The sequence below is a fragment of the Saccopteryx leptura genome, chromosome 1 (assembly GCF_036850995.1).
Source record: "Saccopteryx leptura isolate mSacLep1 chromosome 1, mSacLep1_pri_phased_curated, whole genome shotgun sequence".
Lineage (NCBI taxonomy): Eukaryota > Metazoa > Chordata > Mammalia > Chiroptera > Emballonuridae > Saccopteryx > Saccopteryx leptura.
Genome location: NC_089503.1, coordinates 20,298,221 through 20,315,382, shown reverse-complemented (window position 1 = coordinate 20,315,382; position 17,162 = coordinate 20,298,221). Strand labels below are relative to the sequence as shown.

General features: G+C 40.2%; 1 protein-coding gene across 1 annotated transcript in view; it reads left to right on the top strand.

Moving 5' to 3' along the window:
* Positions 1-17,162, top strand: part of HSD17B12 (hydroxysteroid 17-beta dehydrogenase 12) — a 159,971-nt gene that overhangs the window by 110,831 nt on the left and 31,978 nt on the right. Inside the window, exons 5-6 of the mRNA XM_066362963.1 lie at positions 9,351-9,415; positions 10,623-10,667. Coding sequence (XP_066219060.1) covers positions 9,351-9,415; positions 10,623-10,667 — 110 coding nt within the window. The remainder of the gene's footprint in view (positions 1-9,350; positions 9,416-10,622; positions 10,668-17,162) is intronic.

Below are 17,162 nucleotides of genomic sequence, written 5' to 3'. Positions count from 1 at the left end.
GGCGATGCTCTGCCCCTCCGGGGTGTCGCTCCGCCGCGACCAGAGCCACTCTAGCGCCTGGGGCAGAGGCCAAGGAGCCATCCCCAGCGCCTGGGCCATCTTTGCTCCAATGGAGCCTCGGCTGCGGGAGGGGAAGAGAGAGACAGAGAGGAAGGAGGGGGTGGGGGTGGAGAAGCAAATGGGCGCTTCTCCTATGTGCCCTGGCCGGGAATCGAACCCGGGTCCCCCGCACGCCAGGCCGACGCTCTACCGCTGAGCCAACCGGCCAGGGCCTTTAATTGTTATTACCAACATTCATTAAGCATTTTTAAAAATATGCCAGGCACCATGCCAGTGAATCTTAATCATTAACAGTCCTCTGAGGTAGGTATTAATATTTCTATGCCCATTTTACAGACAAGAAATAGACTTTCAGAATATAAATCCATTGTCTAGGATTATACAGTTAGTAATTAGCAACTTCCGGGTTCTGACGTGGGCAGCTGGGTGCTATTTCCCTACAATAGAAAACTCTGGATCAAGAGCAAATTCTTTAGAGAAAAAAGACGATTTTACCATGGGGTATATTAAACTTGAGAGTACTCAGAAATCCAAGTGGGAGACTCAAGTAGACAGTTGGATCTCTGGCATAAATGCCCCCTTTTTTGTGTTGAGTGAGGCAGCAGCCTGGCACCACCAATCATGGCACGCAGAAGAGGCACAGGGAATCTTTTTCTTCAACACTAGGAGCGTCGTCAGGAACATTATCAGACTAAGTATATTTCCATTAGATGTGCTGAATGAGATTGGACTTCTAAAGGGAGAATATGACTTGGAATTCGAATGTATTTCCTTTTACTAGAACCCCACTAATGGAATTAATTAGAGCAGAACTTTTTACTTAAAACTGGGTAATTAGCTGTGATTTCAGAAATGTAAATAGAACTGTAATTCATGAAATTGATGTGTTTCTCCTGTTAGCTAAGATCTCACTGCCAACCTCATGTCATCCTTCTGTCCGCATCCCCTATTCTAAGGTGACGTATGGCAGATCTTACCTAGTTTTATAATGAGGATCCCATAGCAATTTATAATTAAAAGGAGGAAAGGAAGCATTCTGTGCTGTTGCTTCTCAGTCTTAATTTTTCAATTTCTGATTAAAGGCACTGCAAATTTAAAGTCTTGCAAACTCTCTTTTATTTAGAAATTGCCACTCACAGTGTATGAAAACTGTGAAGTTTGCAGAATGTTTTACATGGTGTTCCAAATATCATCTGTCAGAGTACGAGCATGTGCTAGCTACCGCAATATGTTAAATAAGGCAGAAAAGGAGTTTTCTTTGCATCACTCTCCACGCGCTCTGTAGACGGGAGGACTAGATCTCTTGAGTGAAATAAAGAAGGTAGAGAAGCAATTAGCATAAGTTTAATCAGTATAAACAGTTATTCTGATGCACTGTTGCCCAGAGCTGTCTTTCAGAAGGACCTGCCCACTTGGATGCTGGCAGTACGAAGTCAAAACAGGGACCTTGTCTGTCCTGCTGTGTCCCTAGCACCTAGAATAGCATTGGCTACAAAATGCGAGTCCAGTAATACTTGCTGAGTAAATGACCGCACAGCAATAACAGCTCTTCCTCCCTTTATTAACATTCTAATATGTTCCAGGGTTGAGTTTAAGATTTTGCATATTATCACTTAATTCTTTTAACTTTTAGCCTTATTATATATATGTGGACAATGAGGAAACAGATTTACTGGTGGATAATCACTTGCCTCCTGTTAGAATTTGGCAGTAGTAGAGCCTGGACTAAAACCGGGGTTGATTAGACTCCCAGATCCATACGCTTTTAGTTCAAAAGCTACAGACGAGAGGTTTCCCTCCACTTTGGGTACATACACTTTACAGATGTCTTCATTTTTAAAAGTTTGTTTATCCTTGGACACCTGATATTTGACAAAGGAGGTAAGAGCATACAGTGGAGTAAAGATTGCCTCTTTAACAAATGGAGTTGGGAAAATTGGACAGCTACTTGCAAAAAAATGTAACTAGATCACCAACTTACACCATTCACAAAAATAAACTCAAAATGGATAAAAGACTTAAATGTAAGCCGTGAAACCATAAGCATCTTAGAAGAAAACATAGGCAGTAAGTTCTCTGACATCTCTTGCAGCAATATATTTGCTGATATATTTCCACGGGCAAGTGAAATAAAAGACAGGATAAACAAATGGGACTATATCAAACTAAAAAGCTTTTACACAGCTAAAGACAATAAGAACAGAATAAAAAGACAAACAATGGGAGAACATATTCGACAATACATCTGATAAGGGGTTAATAACCAAAATTTATAAAGAACTTGTAAAACTCAACACCAGGAAAATAAACAGTCCAATCAAAAAATGGGCAAAAGAAATAGACACTTCTCCAAATAGGACATACAGATGGCCAATGGGCATATGAAAAAATGTTCAACATCACTAATCATTAGAGAAATGCAAATTAAAGCACAATGAGATATCACCTCGCACCAGTCAGAATGGCGTTCATCAACAAAACAACACAGAATAAGTGCTGGCGAGGATGTGGAGAAAAGGGAACCCTCCTGCACTGCTGGTGGGAACGCAGTCTAGTGCAGTCACTGTGGAAAACAGTATGGAGATTCCTCAAAAAATTAAAAATGGAACTACCTTTTGACCCAGCCATCCCACTTTTAGGAATATATCCCAAGAGCACTATATCACTGATTCAAAAGGAGAAATGTACCCCCATGTTTATGGCAGCATTGTTCACAATAGCAAAGATCTGGAAACAGCCCAAGTGTCCGTCAGTGGATGAGTGGATTAAAAAGCAGTGGTACATATATACAATGGAATACTATGGGACCATGAAAAAGAAGGAAATCCTACCTTTTGCAACAACATGATGGACCTGGCTACTATTATGTTAAGTGAAATAAGCCAGGCAGAGAAAGAAAAATATCATATGACCTCACTCATTTGAGGAATCCAATGAACAATGTGAACTGAGGAATGGAATTGAGACAGGAAGGATCAAAGGGAACAGAGGGAAAGGGAATGATAGGAGGGGATAAACCTGAAGGGAATAGGGGAGGGTGCTATGGAGAAGGGGGTAGGGGAGATGTTGAGGGGAATACAGGGGAGGGGGGTTGCATTCGGGGCAACACTAGAATCTTTGTAAACACAATAAATTAAAATCAATAAAAAAAAATCAGTTCCAGCCAAGTCAGATCCACTTGGGTGTTTCTCGAAGAAAAGCCTCTCACCCTGGCTGGTTAGCTCAGTGGTAGAGCATCGGCTCTGCATGTAGATGTCCTGGGTTCAATTCTTGATCAGAGCACACAGCAGAAGCACCCATCTGCTTCTCTACCCCTCTCCTCTCCTTCCTCGTTATCTTTCTCTCTTCCCCTCCCGCAGCCGAGGCTCCATTGCAGCAAAGTTGACCCGGGCACTGAGGATGGCTCCATGGCCTCCGCCTCAGTCACTAGAATGGCTCCAGTTGCAATAGAGAAATAGCCCAGATGGGCAAAACATCGCCCCCTGCTGTGCTTGCTGGGTGAATCCTGGTCTGGTGCATATGGGAGTCTGTCTCTACCTCCTTGCTTCTCACTTCAGAAAAAAGAAGAAGAAGAAGAAATCCTGTCAACATGGTATAGTTTGAAAAGCACCAAAGCACCTGATTGAAAAGTGACAGGGAGAAGCTGTGGTGACCTAAGAGTGTGTGGACTTGGAATGCAAGTTCTCCAGGAGGGTCAGTTACTAGAAGCCATGTCAGCTGACCCTCACACTTACCTGTATGTAAGTCTCTTCTTTTTCAGGTCTAAGTCTCCAATTTCCAAGCTAATGCATTGTTAGCCCTTACCTTATCTTGTTTAGAGAGGACACGACAGTGCCCAGCATCAGAGAGAGGTTGCCTATCATGTCGTGACATGCAGAGTCAAATGGCAGGAGAAAAAGCCCTCTTCCTTTTTAAAACCATGCTAAGGCTAGGGACCTTCATGACTAAAAACTAAAAGTGAGAGAGAGGATGAAGCCTGGGCTGAGGTTAGGGTGGCTTGAATTGTCATTCTTCTATAAAGTATGTAGTGAAGTCATTCCAGAGAAAATTAGATGATGCTTGACAAAATGTGTAACTATGTACTCTCTGACCTAGCATGCTCCATCCCTGCTATATATACAGAAAAAGTCATATATTGGCCCATAGGGGCTATATCTGAGGATGTTCTCAGCAGAAAGGAGAGGATTGGAGCAATCTGTCTGCCCAACACCAGGGGAATGGGTATGCAAAAACTGATGGAATACCTTGTATCCATTATAAACAGTAATGGTAACAAAATAGATCATAAAATTGATGCTGAGTGAAAAGAGTAAGAAAGTGAGGACTCTAGCGTGTTGCCACTTTGAAAGTAAAAGGGCACACTACTTATTTTATAAGGGTTTATTCAAATTCAAATCTACAGTCGAAACACATTGACAGTGGGGGTGGAAGAAAGTGTTGGTAAACGAGGAAAATGAAGATGTACATTGTTTGCATGACGCTGCTAATAGTGAGGTAGTGGGAAGGGTAATCAATTCTGCCTTCTGCACGGAAGATTGAGAAAGAAATGTCAAGAGTTTTATTATATAGTTCATGTCCATTATCTATTTGCTAAATATTTTCTGAGCATGAGCTATAGGAGGAGCAGAGAAAGTGGCACAGAGAGTCTTGGCCTGAGATTCAGAGGCCACCTTACTACGCCGCCGTGCCCTCGGGTTCTCCAAGGCTCCGTCGCTGACACACGTGCACTGGAAAATGCCGCTCCTGCCTCAATTCTGCTGTCCAATGGCAAGGAACTTGTAAAGACTGAGGAATGAAACTCTGAAATTTCTGTTCAACGCAGGAATCTGCAGGGTTAATTAGCACCTTGTAAACATAGTACAATCCGTCATTGCCAAGGTTTCCAAACATCTGCTCTCAGTTCAGGCATTGTTCTTTTGGTCCTCAAAGGCTCAGGTGTTAATGTGTTGGTGCTGCTGCATCTCAGAGCTGATTTTGTTTTTGTTTTTGTTTTTTGGATTGTTTTATTTTTTTTTGGTATTGGGAAGTTTGTTATTGAAATAGTTTTTATGTCAAAACAATGAAACTGCATTAATTCACATCATGGAGGGATAAGCTCTATTAGGAAGGCTTCTGTATATATAATTCTTTTAAACATTTTATTTCTTTAAAATGTTCATTGTTATAAAAGTCAGGATGTAAACGGGCGTGTTGGTTTGATTTGTATGACTGTAATACGTTATTCAATAAATATTTAAACGTAGTGGAGCTAGTAAAAAATAAAAAAATAAAAGTTTGTTTATCCTGAAATATAATAAAGTGGCAGCATTTTTCTAATCCATTTTTACTAATGAACTCTAATAGGTTTTCCATTTCTCTACTCTTTAATTGGATTGCTAGAACTGGATTAGTATAAAATGTAGACTTAACATCTACTCTGATATGATGAGAGCAAAATGGAGAATACTTTGCATCAATTGATATATTTGGGAAGCGCAACCATTTGGCAGTGTATTTTTAAAGCACCTGATTTCTCATGTCTCTGATTAATCTGGACCAAGCAGCAGGTTGCCTGTGGATGCTCATATCTTTTATTATTGTGTTTGTTCAGATGTGAGTTTTATTGTCTAGTCTTTAGTATTGTTTTCTTCTCCCTCATGCCCAACCCAGTTACCAAGAATCTTAATTTTCTAATGACATCATTATCTCTATAGCAGCTGTTTTTGATAAAGGATTCTAAAAGTCGAGTAGGTCAGAAGTAGCAGCAAGTGAATTTAGAAGAAACGGAAATCTTGTGTATTTTTTTTCCTTTTTAAGTATGAGATGTGCAAGTGATTTTAAACTGTAGTATGATATAATTTAGGGTACTTATATAACGTTCAGAATGACTCTGGATTTTTGGAGTCTTTGAAATACAATACTTACCTATTACCGTTGGCAGAAGTTTCGGGTGGGGTCGTGGAGAGCGCTGCTGAGCCCGGTGTGCTGCCAGTGCTCTGTGAGGATCGCAGTGTTAGGACTGCTCCCTTGCCTGCCACCGCCTCCTCTTCCCACCTAACCTTGTCCTTGTTCTGGGTCTGTCTTCAGCCCAGTTCTCTGTCTGTCTCATCTCTCCTACTGAGCTCGTCTCAACCTTAGAACCCCAAGGAGAGACTGGTGGGAGAGATTCTGTATCTGTTCATCATCCTGTGAGGATTTGGGGGGTAGTTGTTAGAATTCTGAGATTATACAGACATCCTTTGTTTTCTGAAAGACATGGTGTGTTACACTAGTGAAAGGGTTTATGGGTCATTGAATAAAAAATTTTAAGTCTGTCTCTGTTGTCACTTGTAGGATTCAAAAAAAATCTCTAATGTACAGCTATTTAATGCCAACTTAAAATGCTTTAATTTGGAAAGGGTTTTCGACTATCTGAATTATGTAGGAATAACTTGTGGCATTGTTGGGTTTGGTGAATGCTGTAATGAATCCTGTAATATATAAAGATGTCATTGCATCCACCCATTCTTAATGTCATTAAATTATAATGGAAATGCTTCCATCCTTGACTGCCAGCACAAGCCTGCATTCTTTTCCCTGGTCTCTGAAAGCTTTCCCTCTGCCTTTTGGTTATTGCTGCCACCTAATGTCTCAAAATAAAATTGCAATGGGTTTGCTTTTCCAAAAGATCTGCACTAATGTGCAGTTTCTGGAAATAATTGTTTGAGAGCAACAGTTGTTTTTCCTCTACACTCTTAAATAATAGGACTCATAAGTGCTTTCTTATTGAGGAGGGATAATGGGTAGCATATATTCCACTAGTGAAGGGTACAAGTACTAAAGCAGGCAGGAACTTAATAGCCCTAATTCCTACTACAGGACAGCGATTTTCAACTTTTCCATCTCATGGCACACATAAACTAATTACTGAAATTCTGTGGCACGCCCAAAAAACATATTTTTTTGCTGATCTGATAAAAAATAGGGGTAATTTTGATTCATTCACAGTAGACAGCTATTGTTATGTTGACTACTATTTTTTTACTTGACCATCTAAGGGAAAAGAGGTCAGTGCCCCTAACTAAATAGTCAAGTATTGCGTGCTTTAAAAATTCTTGGCAGCACACTGGTTGAAAATCACTGCTCTAGGACAGTTTGCCAGTGAGCCAATGGGTTCTGATATCTTAAACTGACTTTATAAAGACTATTTTATGTGTAGCATTTTAAATATTTTTATTTCATTTATTCATTTTTAGAGAGTAGAGAGAGAGACAGAGAGAGAGAGGAGAGAGAGACACAGAGAAAGAGAAGGGGGGAGGAGCTGGAAGCATCAACTCCCATATATGCCTTGACTAGGCAAGCCCAGGGTTTCGAACCAGCGACCTCAGCATTTCCAGGTCGATGCTTTATCCACTGCGCCACCACAGGTCAGGCTGTGTAGCATTTTAACAGACATTTTGGGTGTTGCTGTTTCTCTCAGTCACACTAGAAATAAGTTATTCATCCTTTATAATTTTGATTGTTAAAGCAAAGTCAAGTGACTATAAAATCTCACCTTCAACTACTGTAGTTGGCTTAATTGTTAACAGATCTTTTATAGAATTGATTCCCAAGAACCCCTGGTGGGAATAGAACCAATTGAATAAAATAAAGATGGATTTGGACCTGCTGTTATTAATTACGTTTAGATACAATCCCTACTCAGGTGTGCATGCATCCCAATTAAATCCAGTTTGCTTTGCCATCAGCCTTTGCTTGCAGATTTTGAGACAGGTTTCGGTGATCTTGTTCAGGCATCCTGACCGAATTGTCCAAGTAAGATCTGGAGACAGCCTCAAGTGATTGGCTTACTGCTAAATAAAAAGCCCTTACTGAGTTCCTTTGAGCTACTAATTTTGTTAGTCTATTGGAAAAGTTCCTGTTACTCCTATCAGGTTTATCTGGCACAGTTCTTTATGAGCTTTAGCAGACTGATTATAATTTCATTTTCTTTTTTTTGCTACTGAAACCTTTCTTTCCTAATATCATACTCCACAGTTTTATTAAACATTGCTATCAGATTTCTGTTTATTATCCAGTTATTACTGATATTTTTTTCTGAACTGAATACTGGATGAAGGCTGATGGTGGCTTTAATGTAGTGGTTAAGGAGCCAGCTTCTGAGTCAAATTCCTAAGTTTGAATTCCTTCTCTATGACCCTGGATGAGTTATTTTACTGCTGTGAACTTCAGTTTCCTACTATGTAAAAGGAAAATAATGTAGTTGTTGGGATGGTTAAAGATAGATAGATAGATAGATAGATAGATAGATAGATGATAGATGAAGAGATAAATAATTCATTTCATTATATATTTGGTTAAAATAAATCCAACGATATTTATATGATGATTCTTGCAATTATTTCTTATTCAAGGTTTGTCTTTATCTTTCCAGGGCTAAGGAATCCATAGGATACCTGAGCATTAATCATGTACCTAATTATGTATGTTTATTCATAGCTTCTCAATTGTGTTATAGCCCCAGTTTTAGGTAAGGTGATTGAGGAGCAGGAATACAGAAAGACTAAGATGTGACTTGGGCTTTCAACGCCGTATGGGTTAGTAGGGAAGCATGGTTTACTAGAGACTTCAGTCTGACCCAGTCTCGTGGCATCTGAAGAGAAGGCTTCTCTCACTTCCCAGACAAGCTCAAACTTTCCAGGCATAGGCTCCTGTGGCACTCTGTAATTTGTAATGACATCCTTATTTTAATTCTTTTTGTTTAGTGCCTCTCTCTTCCTACCCAAACATATTCTCCATGATTCCAGAAACTGACCTTTCTTTCTGGTTTTGCTGGATAATTGAGCTTTTATTTTAGAAAAAAAAGATGGGTGTTGTATGTGACTTGTCTCAAGTCACACAATTCTGAAATAGTTATAAGTAGTTATAACTCGAGTTTCCATTCTCTTACACTGCAGTACTCTCTGCTCTTCTCCTGTACTATGAAAACTTAAGATCTAGAGATGGGTTAAGCAATATCTACAAATAACTATTACAGAGGCAGAAGAGACCGACTCCAAGGGACTATGGAAATCGGAAGGGGAATGTAAGTTTTGTGGTCAGGAGAGAGGTGATAGGTACAAAAAGGCTTAATGACAGAGGAGACATTTGAACTGTACACACATGGATAGATTTTGAATAGGAAGGTATGGGAAAGGTCACTCCAGCCATAAATAGTATTTTATGTCATCGTATGTATCATTTTGGTATTGAAATCTTTAATCCCGATATTTTTTTAAAAAGCTATAAAATATATATGTTAGCAGGCTAATGATCTTTTTGTCTTATTTCAGTGAACAACGTGGGGATGTCATATGAGTATCCTGAATACTTTTTGGAGATTCCTGACTTGGACAGTGTAAGTCTTTCTTTGTTTATGGTAATAAAGGGGATGCGTACAGGTATTTGGGAGGCAGTGTGGCCTAATGGTTCAGACTGAGCTCCCGAGTCTGGCTGCCTGAGGTTCATGCCCTGGCTCTTCTTCTACTTGCTACCTGAGTTACTCTGAGGGTGATCACATCCATACTGGTGTCCGTTCCTTGCCTGTGAAATAGACCTCATGGGGATGTTAGAAGGATTGAAAGAGAAAATATTTACAACCTCATTTGTACAGTACCAGCTTCAGTAATAGCTCTAGTTTTATTATTCGTATTTTTATTTTATCAAACCAGCTCTGTTTTAAGTATTAGGATTTTGAACACCAATTTAAGAATTGTAAAGTTATTATATAGCAATATACTAGTTGATTCAGGTAAACAAGCTCTACCAGAATGCAAAATGAAAGCTATATCCTTGATACATGCATAATTTTTAAATAAAGACTAGAAAAACATGCCTGACCAGGTGGTGGTGCAGTGGATAAAACATCGACCTGGGGTGCTGCAGACCCAGGTTTGAAATCTAACGTCACAGACTTGAGCGCAGGGTCACTGGCTTGAGCTTGAGATCATCGACATGATCCCGTGGCTGCTGGCTTGAGCCCAAAGGGCACTGGCTTGAGCAAGGGGTCACTGGCTCGGCTGGAGCCCCCTACCCCCTTTCCATCAAGGCACGTATGAAAAGTAATCAGTTAACAACTAAAGTGATGCAACTAAGAGTTGACGGTTCTCATCTCTCTCCCTTTTTGCCTGCCTGCCTGTCTCTCTCTTCCTCTCATTAAAAAAAAAAAAAAAGATTAGAAAAACCTATCATTGAAAGAATATGTGAAATTTTAAAAAATTATTGAAAATCTTAGTTTCAATTATTTCTCCTTTCTGTATTCGCAGAGGGGAAATGATAAAGTATTCATATGTATTTCAGATGAAGTGTGTCTTTTTGCTTTCAGACTTTACTTGCACATATACATTGGGTTTTGCATATTAGCATGGATTGCCGCTCTTTTTAGAAAAGCACTGGAACACTGAGAGTAAAATACAGTGTGTCTCCGCCCAACCCCTGTCACTTCGCAAGGTCTCTATTCTACCTGGGCAGACTTCCAGTGCGTCTCCAGATCATTCATAAATATATAAAATATGGACGTTTCCATGATCAAATCTATATATAAAATAATTATTTTTCTTTTGCAGTTCATCAAGAAACTGATAAATATTAATATCCTTTCTGTTTGTAAGGTAAGCAGCTTCTTTATAAATGTATCATCCGTTTTGGTTCTTTCAAAATCAGTTTATTCATTTCAGTCAACTGTTCTTTTGATTTAAGCGTATATTCCAGATGAAAATGGTCTATTTCCTTAGGTCTTCAGGAAATACATAGAGAGAGCTGAAGACCAAGCAGGCATCTGTATACTTTTGCTCTTTTAACAACTGAACATTTACTAAATGCCTCCATTGTGTGCAAACACTATGGTAGGCCTGGGGACTGCACAAACTAACTTAGGATGAAGATGGATATTTTACTAAGTTTTCATCAGGGTGCAAGTCATCACTGGTAGATTGTTTCCATTTTGTCTTTTCTGTGATACATGTAAGCTGATGAGTTAAAGATTGTGGTCAAGTATCTTATGGGAAGTATGGGGCAATACAGTAAGGAGAGTGAGCTTTTTAGCCACGCCTAAAAACTACTCTAGTTTCTAGCTCTTAGGCATATGTCATAGCCATGTTGATTGTACATGCTGACCAAAGACACCAGAACTAATATATGCTAAAAGGAACACTAGCTAGCAAATATGAGCATCTGACTACCATTTTTCTCTTTTAAGATAAACCATACCTTGATTATGCATACCAGATCATCAGAAAATATTGCCTGAGTCAGAATTCCCATGGGTCATGTCAGATAATTTGAATTTGAATATACTGATGGAAAATCTAAATCCATTTTCAATAACTCGTATACACTAGTTTAAGGAAATCAAAAAATACTTAACTCAAAACTATTAGAATTGACCTGATAAATATAAATAGGCACATCATTATTCATTTTTACTTTATGTTCTAATCTTGATCTTTTTCTGTCTTGTGAATGGTTAAAGAACAATTTTCCTTGTGTCTTCATGTTCTGAAAAATTATAACCCTCTTACATGGTTCATTCAAGTCCAAGGACCCTAAAATCTTAAGCCTTATCCAACTTCTCATGTATGGCTGTTTCTCCTTATGTAATCTATGTGTTGCTTTTAATGTGTTTAGTTAATTCAGTGTTTATATGGTTTGATCAATATGGCTGATTCAGGTAAACCAGCTCTGTCATAAGGAGAGCTACATCCTTAATGTATACGTACCATGTAACACTGGTAGCTTGCTGTTTAAAGGCACATCAAACAAATCATATTTTAATATGAAAAATAATTTTATAAAACAAATAATTGCTATTTTTTTTTCATTGTTACTGACCCAGGATTTTTCTCACATAAGGTTCAGTTTAAGCGAGGTACCCTGCTAACAGAGTGAGAACAAAAGCACAAAATTGGTGCTTTTAAATCATGGTTAATATGAACGTAGCTCTGTTGCTCTAAAGGCAGTTCCCTTGGCATATTTATATAAGTATAATCGTCCTTCAATAATCTGTATGAAGTTAATTAAATAACTCCCCATTCACTAGTTATGTAACCTGAGCAATTACTTCCTTTGTGCTTCTGTCTATAAATCGAAGATGATCATTCTTTTTACCTCACAGAGTTGTTCTGGAAATTAAACAAGGTAATGTGTGTAAACTTCTTATAATAGTGCCCAGATCATAGTAAGAGCTCTAAAAAATGTTGCTATTATTTAGTAGAACTCAGAGCTGATAGTGATTTCTACTAAATATATGCAACTATAACTTTATTTTTAGCGAGCAACTTTTTTTAATGAAAATTATTATTTCTAGCCTATAATTTTTATGTTTTGTGGATTTCCTTTTGAAATGGCTGGGGCATATCATTGCTTTGATAATCTTTTCTAATACATCTAGCCAAATGCTTAAAAATAATGAATGTTGAAATTATGTTTGTGTGTTTCATAATATACTGTAATGAGTTGATGATGAAAAATATGTTTAAGTGTTTAAATTTTACTTTATAGAATTAGTACTAGCTCTAAATTAGTCAAATTAGTCTTCTGATCATTTTAATTCCTCTGTCAAGTAAACTGGATAAAGTTCTGCACTAGACACGTTAGTATTTTCTCCTGCTCGTCAGAACTTAAGTGATGTGTACATGTATAGTATAAAACCGTGGCCGCCTCTCTCTCCCAGAGCATGCAGTTTTGGTTGGCAGTAGAGAGAATACTAATGATGAAAGGCCAAGGTCCTGCCCTTGATCTGTGAGAGCCGGTCCGCTTGCTGGGCTCCATGGCCACGCGCTGCATCCTCCGGCAGCATGCGAGCACAGACCAGCACGTGCTGGTGGTGATCACCTCGTGTCCCTGCTTGAAGATGAGTGGTGTGGGGGGAAATGTGGATAGAGCAGCTCAAATCCAACAGCACTGTAGAGAACCTTTCAGTTTGTTAGAAAATGAAGACGGAAGAATGAGCCACCAGTCCTAATATCATTCTTCCTCTTCCACTTTCTCTTTTCACATTGGTGTATCTGCTTGTTCCCATGAAGTGAGACAGTGGAGACAAATGCTGACGTGTTAAACATGCCATATCAAATATTGTGAACCATATTGATGGGAAGTGTCACAAGCAGAACTGGATAATGCTTACAATTTTTCTATGTAAACTTATTTTTTTTGTTTGGCAAATCAAATCTCACAGAGCCCTCAGGCAGTTTGCTATTGAAAATACTTCTTCATTAAGCCAAGTAATCATTCTTTATCTTTAGCATAAATATGAATACTCCTATACTTTTGTGAATACATGTTTATTGGAAAAACAGTTTAAAACTTTATTTGGTCGTCATGGAGCTCACAACCTCCGGAGGACAGTTTCATTGTGCTGGGGCCAGGATCAGGGGAGCCGCCATCTCTAGCACGGTTGAGGGGTGCAGGTGTGAGACGGTCGGACGCTCAGCGGGAGGGAGTGGTGTGTAGCAGCAAAGGCCGGAAGGTAAGTGAGGACAGGATTGTGCAGGACCCCGAGTGCTGTGCTCAAAAGGATGGAGAGCATAGGAAGCTCTAACGTAGAAGTAAGGTGTGGTCTGATCTACACTTTAGAAGGGCAGGTCCAGAGGCAGAGGGACATGGCACATGTATGCCATGGTACGTGGGTTTGTCTCGTTTAGACTGAGAAAAGGGCATTCACTTTGATGAAGTTTTGCAGGTGGCACTCCCCAGTTTAGTGCTCTCTCAGCTGTTGGCATTTGCCCTGTGGTATATTTTGATGAATTTTGCCTATTGTCCTTTTGTTGACTATGTTATGTCGCCAGGGCCAGGGCTACAGTTTTAGTAGCAATGGTTGTTTGGAACCCTCAGGTAACTCTAAAGATGAGAATTAGTCTTGCTCTAGAATCTTACAAGGTTTTATGGGAGCTGGACATCAGGGGAACTAGGGCGTGGACGTCTTCAGCCTAAAGCCACAATAGATGCATCAAAAAGATTTATATAAGAAAGAGAACAACCTCTTCTCACCATTGACACTGGTCAAAGTGTTATATCCTTACCAAACCACGATAAGGGTTAACTCTCTGCAAAGCATGCCGGGAGTTCAGAAGTGTTTGCTGGTGGGGCCCCAGCACCTTTTCAGTTCTGTGCTAGGCCATGAGCATGAATGACCTGGCTTTGCATTCCTTCCAAGTCCATGTGCTCCTGTCCTATATCAGGAGGTCAGACGATTGTAAAAACCCCCTAAGTTTCATACTGCAACAGAAGGATAATAAAAGTGGAATATCCTGACCAAAGGAATTACAGGTGGTCACCAGACGAAGTGGTGGTGACTGCCACAGAAGAATCCTGGGGAAGAAATACATAGTAACTGAACACTTTGCCTGTAGGTCTCTGAGGGTTAATAATGGAGCCCATTTTAGCTCTTTCTCCCATTTTAGCTCAGGCCACTGAGCTCTCCAGCCCCTCTGATCATTTCACTCATCTTACTGGGTAATTCAGGTTTGTTCCTTTCTCCCCTCTCAGAGACTCACTTAACTGGGTCTTCCCTTTACCAGGCACAATACTGTTAGTTGAGGCAACCTAAGGGGTGTTTAGTGGCCTTGTTGCTTGCTTTTCAAGTTCTGTTTTCAAATCTTTCAGGGTTAAATTTAGTCTTGTTCTTGCTCCCTGCAGAGCAGGTAACTGCTCAGGTGAGAAGAGCAGTGATTTGTGGAAATGTATATAGATGGCCAATGTGGCGGATAGATTGGCTCCAACCTGGAAGAGAGCCCTACTAGCTAGGGTTTTTTCCTTGTGATTTCAGACGCTCTGTGGCTAAAATCTAAGATAATGACCTTCAGAGCAGAAATGGTGGCGTTTAGAGGTCATTAAACCTCCAGCTGTTGAACTACACTCTCCTAAAATAGTTTTGGTTTTATGCCTGGAGGGCTTTCCATCTCAGAATTCTGTGAGAATTTGCAAATAAAATTGTGCTGCTTTTGATTATTAGAAAAATTGTGGAAAAGGAAGAAGTGATACCACTCTAGGTAAAAACAAGTCCAATTTCAACAGGTAGTATACTGAGATTCACACCAATTCAAAGACAAGATCTTATCTTGTTTTCTGATTTGAGATGACCTATTTTAGCTTCTGTCAGATTTGGAGTTGCTTTCTTTCTCCTGGCCTGATTTTTGTTGTTATTGTTTGTTTGTTTTGTTTTTAATTTAATAGACTTGAGCCCAAAGGTCACTGGCTTGAGCAAGAGGCCACTGGCTCATCTGGAGCCCTCCCCCCTCCAAGTCAAGGCATGTATGAGAAGCAATCAATGAACAACTAAAAAGTGACGCAACTATGAGTTGATGCTTCTCATCTCTCTCTCTTCCTCTCTCTCTCTAAAAGAAAATAAAAATAAATAAAAAACAAAAGTAATCAAACAAAAACGGTGTGAGGATCTCAAGACACCACAGACTCTTCATTCCTTTTCAGATGGCACTGCCCGAACAATATTACCTGAACTTGTCTGCAGCTCCCTGAGGGTGGGAAAACCATGCCTCCCAATGGTACTGGACCCAGAAGTACTACGGGGCTTAGTGAAGAAGGGGGCTCATAGGGAGTGGCGCTGCCTATACCTGAATCCCTCAGGAAATTTCCAGGCTACCATTCTGACAAATGGAGGGAATGTTCCCACCTTCTTTCTTACCTTCTTAGTGCAAAGAAGGAAGTGGGTGAGGGTGTGTCCCAAGATACAGTTTATTAACAACCTTCACTTAGAGTGAAGGACCTGCTGAGTTTGGTTTGCTTTATTTGGGGACGGAGAGGAAGAATCTTAAGCAGAGGAACATAATTGAATTTAGTTCTTTCTTCATCAGATATTCAGCAAACTGGGCACTTGAAACTATATCTTGACAGTTTTAAGAAGTGCAGGAATGGCTGTAAGAAGTGCAGATGTTCAGAGTGAAGATGTGAAACATGGCAACACACACATCTGCTCAAGGACAGTCAGTTCCACCTCCGAATTATTTTGCAAATCAAGTCACTTTTTTTCACCCCCAGTGATAGTTTCCAAATTCCAAGCCCCGAATTTCTCAGTTGGCCCTACTAGAATAGCCTAACCAGTCTTTTTCATCCAATTTATCTCCTACTGTCCACAGACTAGCCAAATGGTGTTTTACATCCGCTCGTATCACACCCCTGTTCAATCCGTCAGTGACTTCTCCTTTTCCTCAACTCCAGGCTCTGTAATGAGACCCAACAGGAGGGACACATCTGATTTGGCCCCTGCTCACCTCCTAGGTTCACTTCCGGTCTCTCCGCCTCCAACTCTCTGCTCAGGTCAAGGCACCTTCATTCAGTCTTCTGAACCTTGTGTTCCCTCAGGCTGGTCTCTCTCCATGGAAGGCTCCCTCATCCCCCACTTTGCTAATTCTATTCATCCTTCAGTTCTCAACTAAGGATTGTGTCCTTGACTTGGTGTGAGGGAGATGAGGAACCTTCCTGATGCCTCCAGATGAGACTAGGTCTTTTGGGCAGTTTCAGCGCACACTGCATCTTCCCTTCTCAGCTTTTCATTTGTCGTTTAGTGTCTGTCTCTACAGATGGCAGGCCGTGCGAGGCTGCTGGTGCCACGTCCTTTTCCTTTCCTGCCATTTGCTACCCCAGGTCTCACATACGGCGGGTATACAGCGAATGCTTTTGAGTACAAAAACGGAGAAAGAATTAAAAATCTGAAAACTCTAGTCATTTGGGAATAAGGATCACACTTACTGTATGTGGCCCTAGAAGGCTAAACTTAGATCAGTTGTTGGTATTTACACTGAAGTAAATGTGAGGACTTCCTAATCATTGAGTCTGCCAGAGGAGAGCGGGCAGAAGGTGAGTTCCTTTTCTGACTCTGGTCAGAGGTTGCGGACCAATAGTCTGTGGGCTGAATGTGCCCTATCAACATACTTTGGTTGGCTCAAGCAGCGTTTTCAAAACTGGGCCATTTTTCCTGCCCTGGCCAGATTGCTGAGTTGGTTAGAGCATCATCCTGCTACGCCAAGGTTGTGGGTTCGATCGCCAGTCAGGGAACATACAAAAATCAACCAATGAATGCATAAATAAGTGGAACAACAAATTAATGTTTTCCCTCCTTCCTCTCCCTTTCTTCTGCTTTCTCTCTCTAA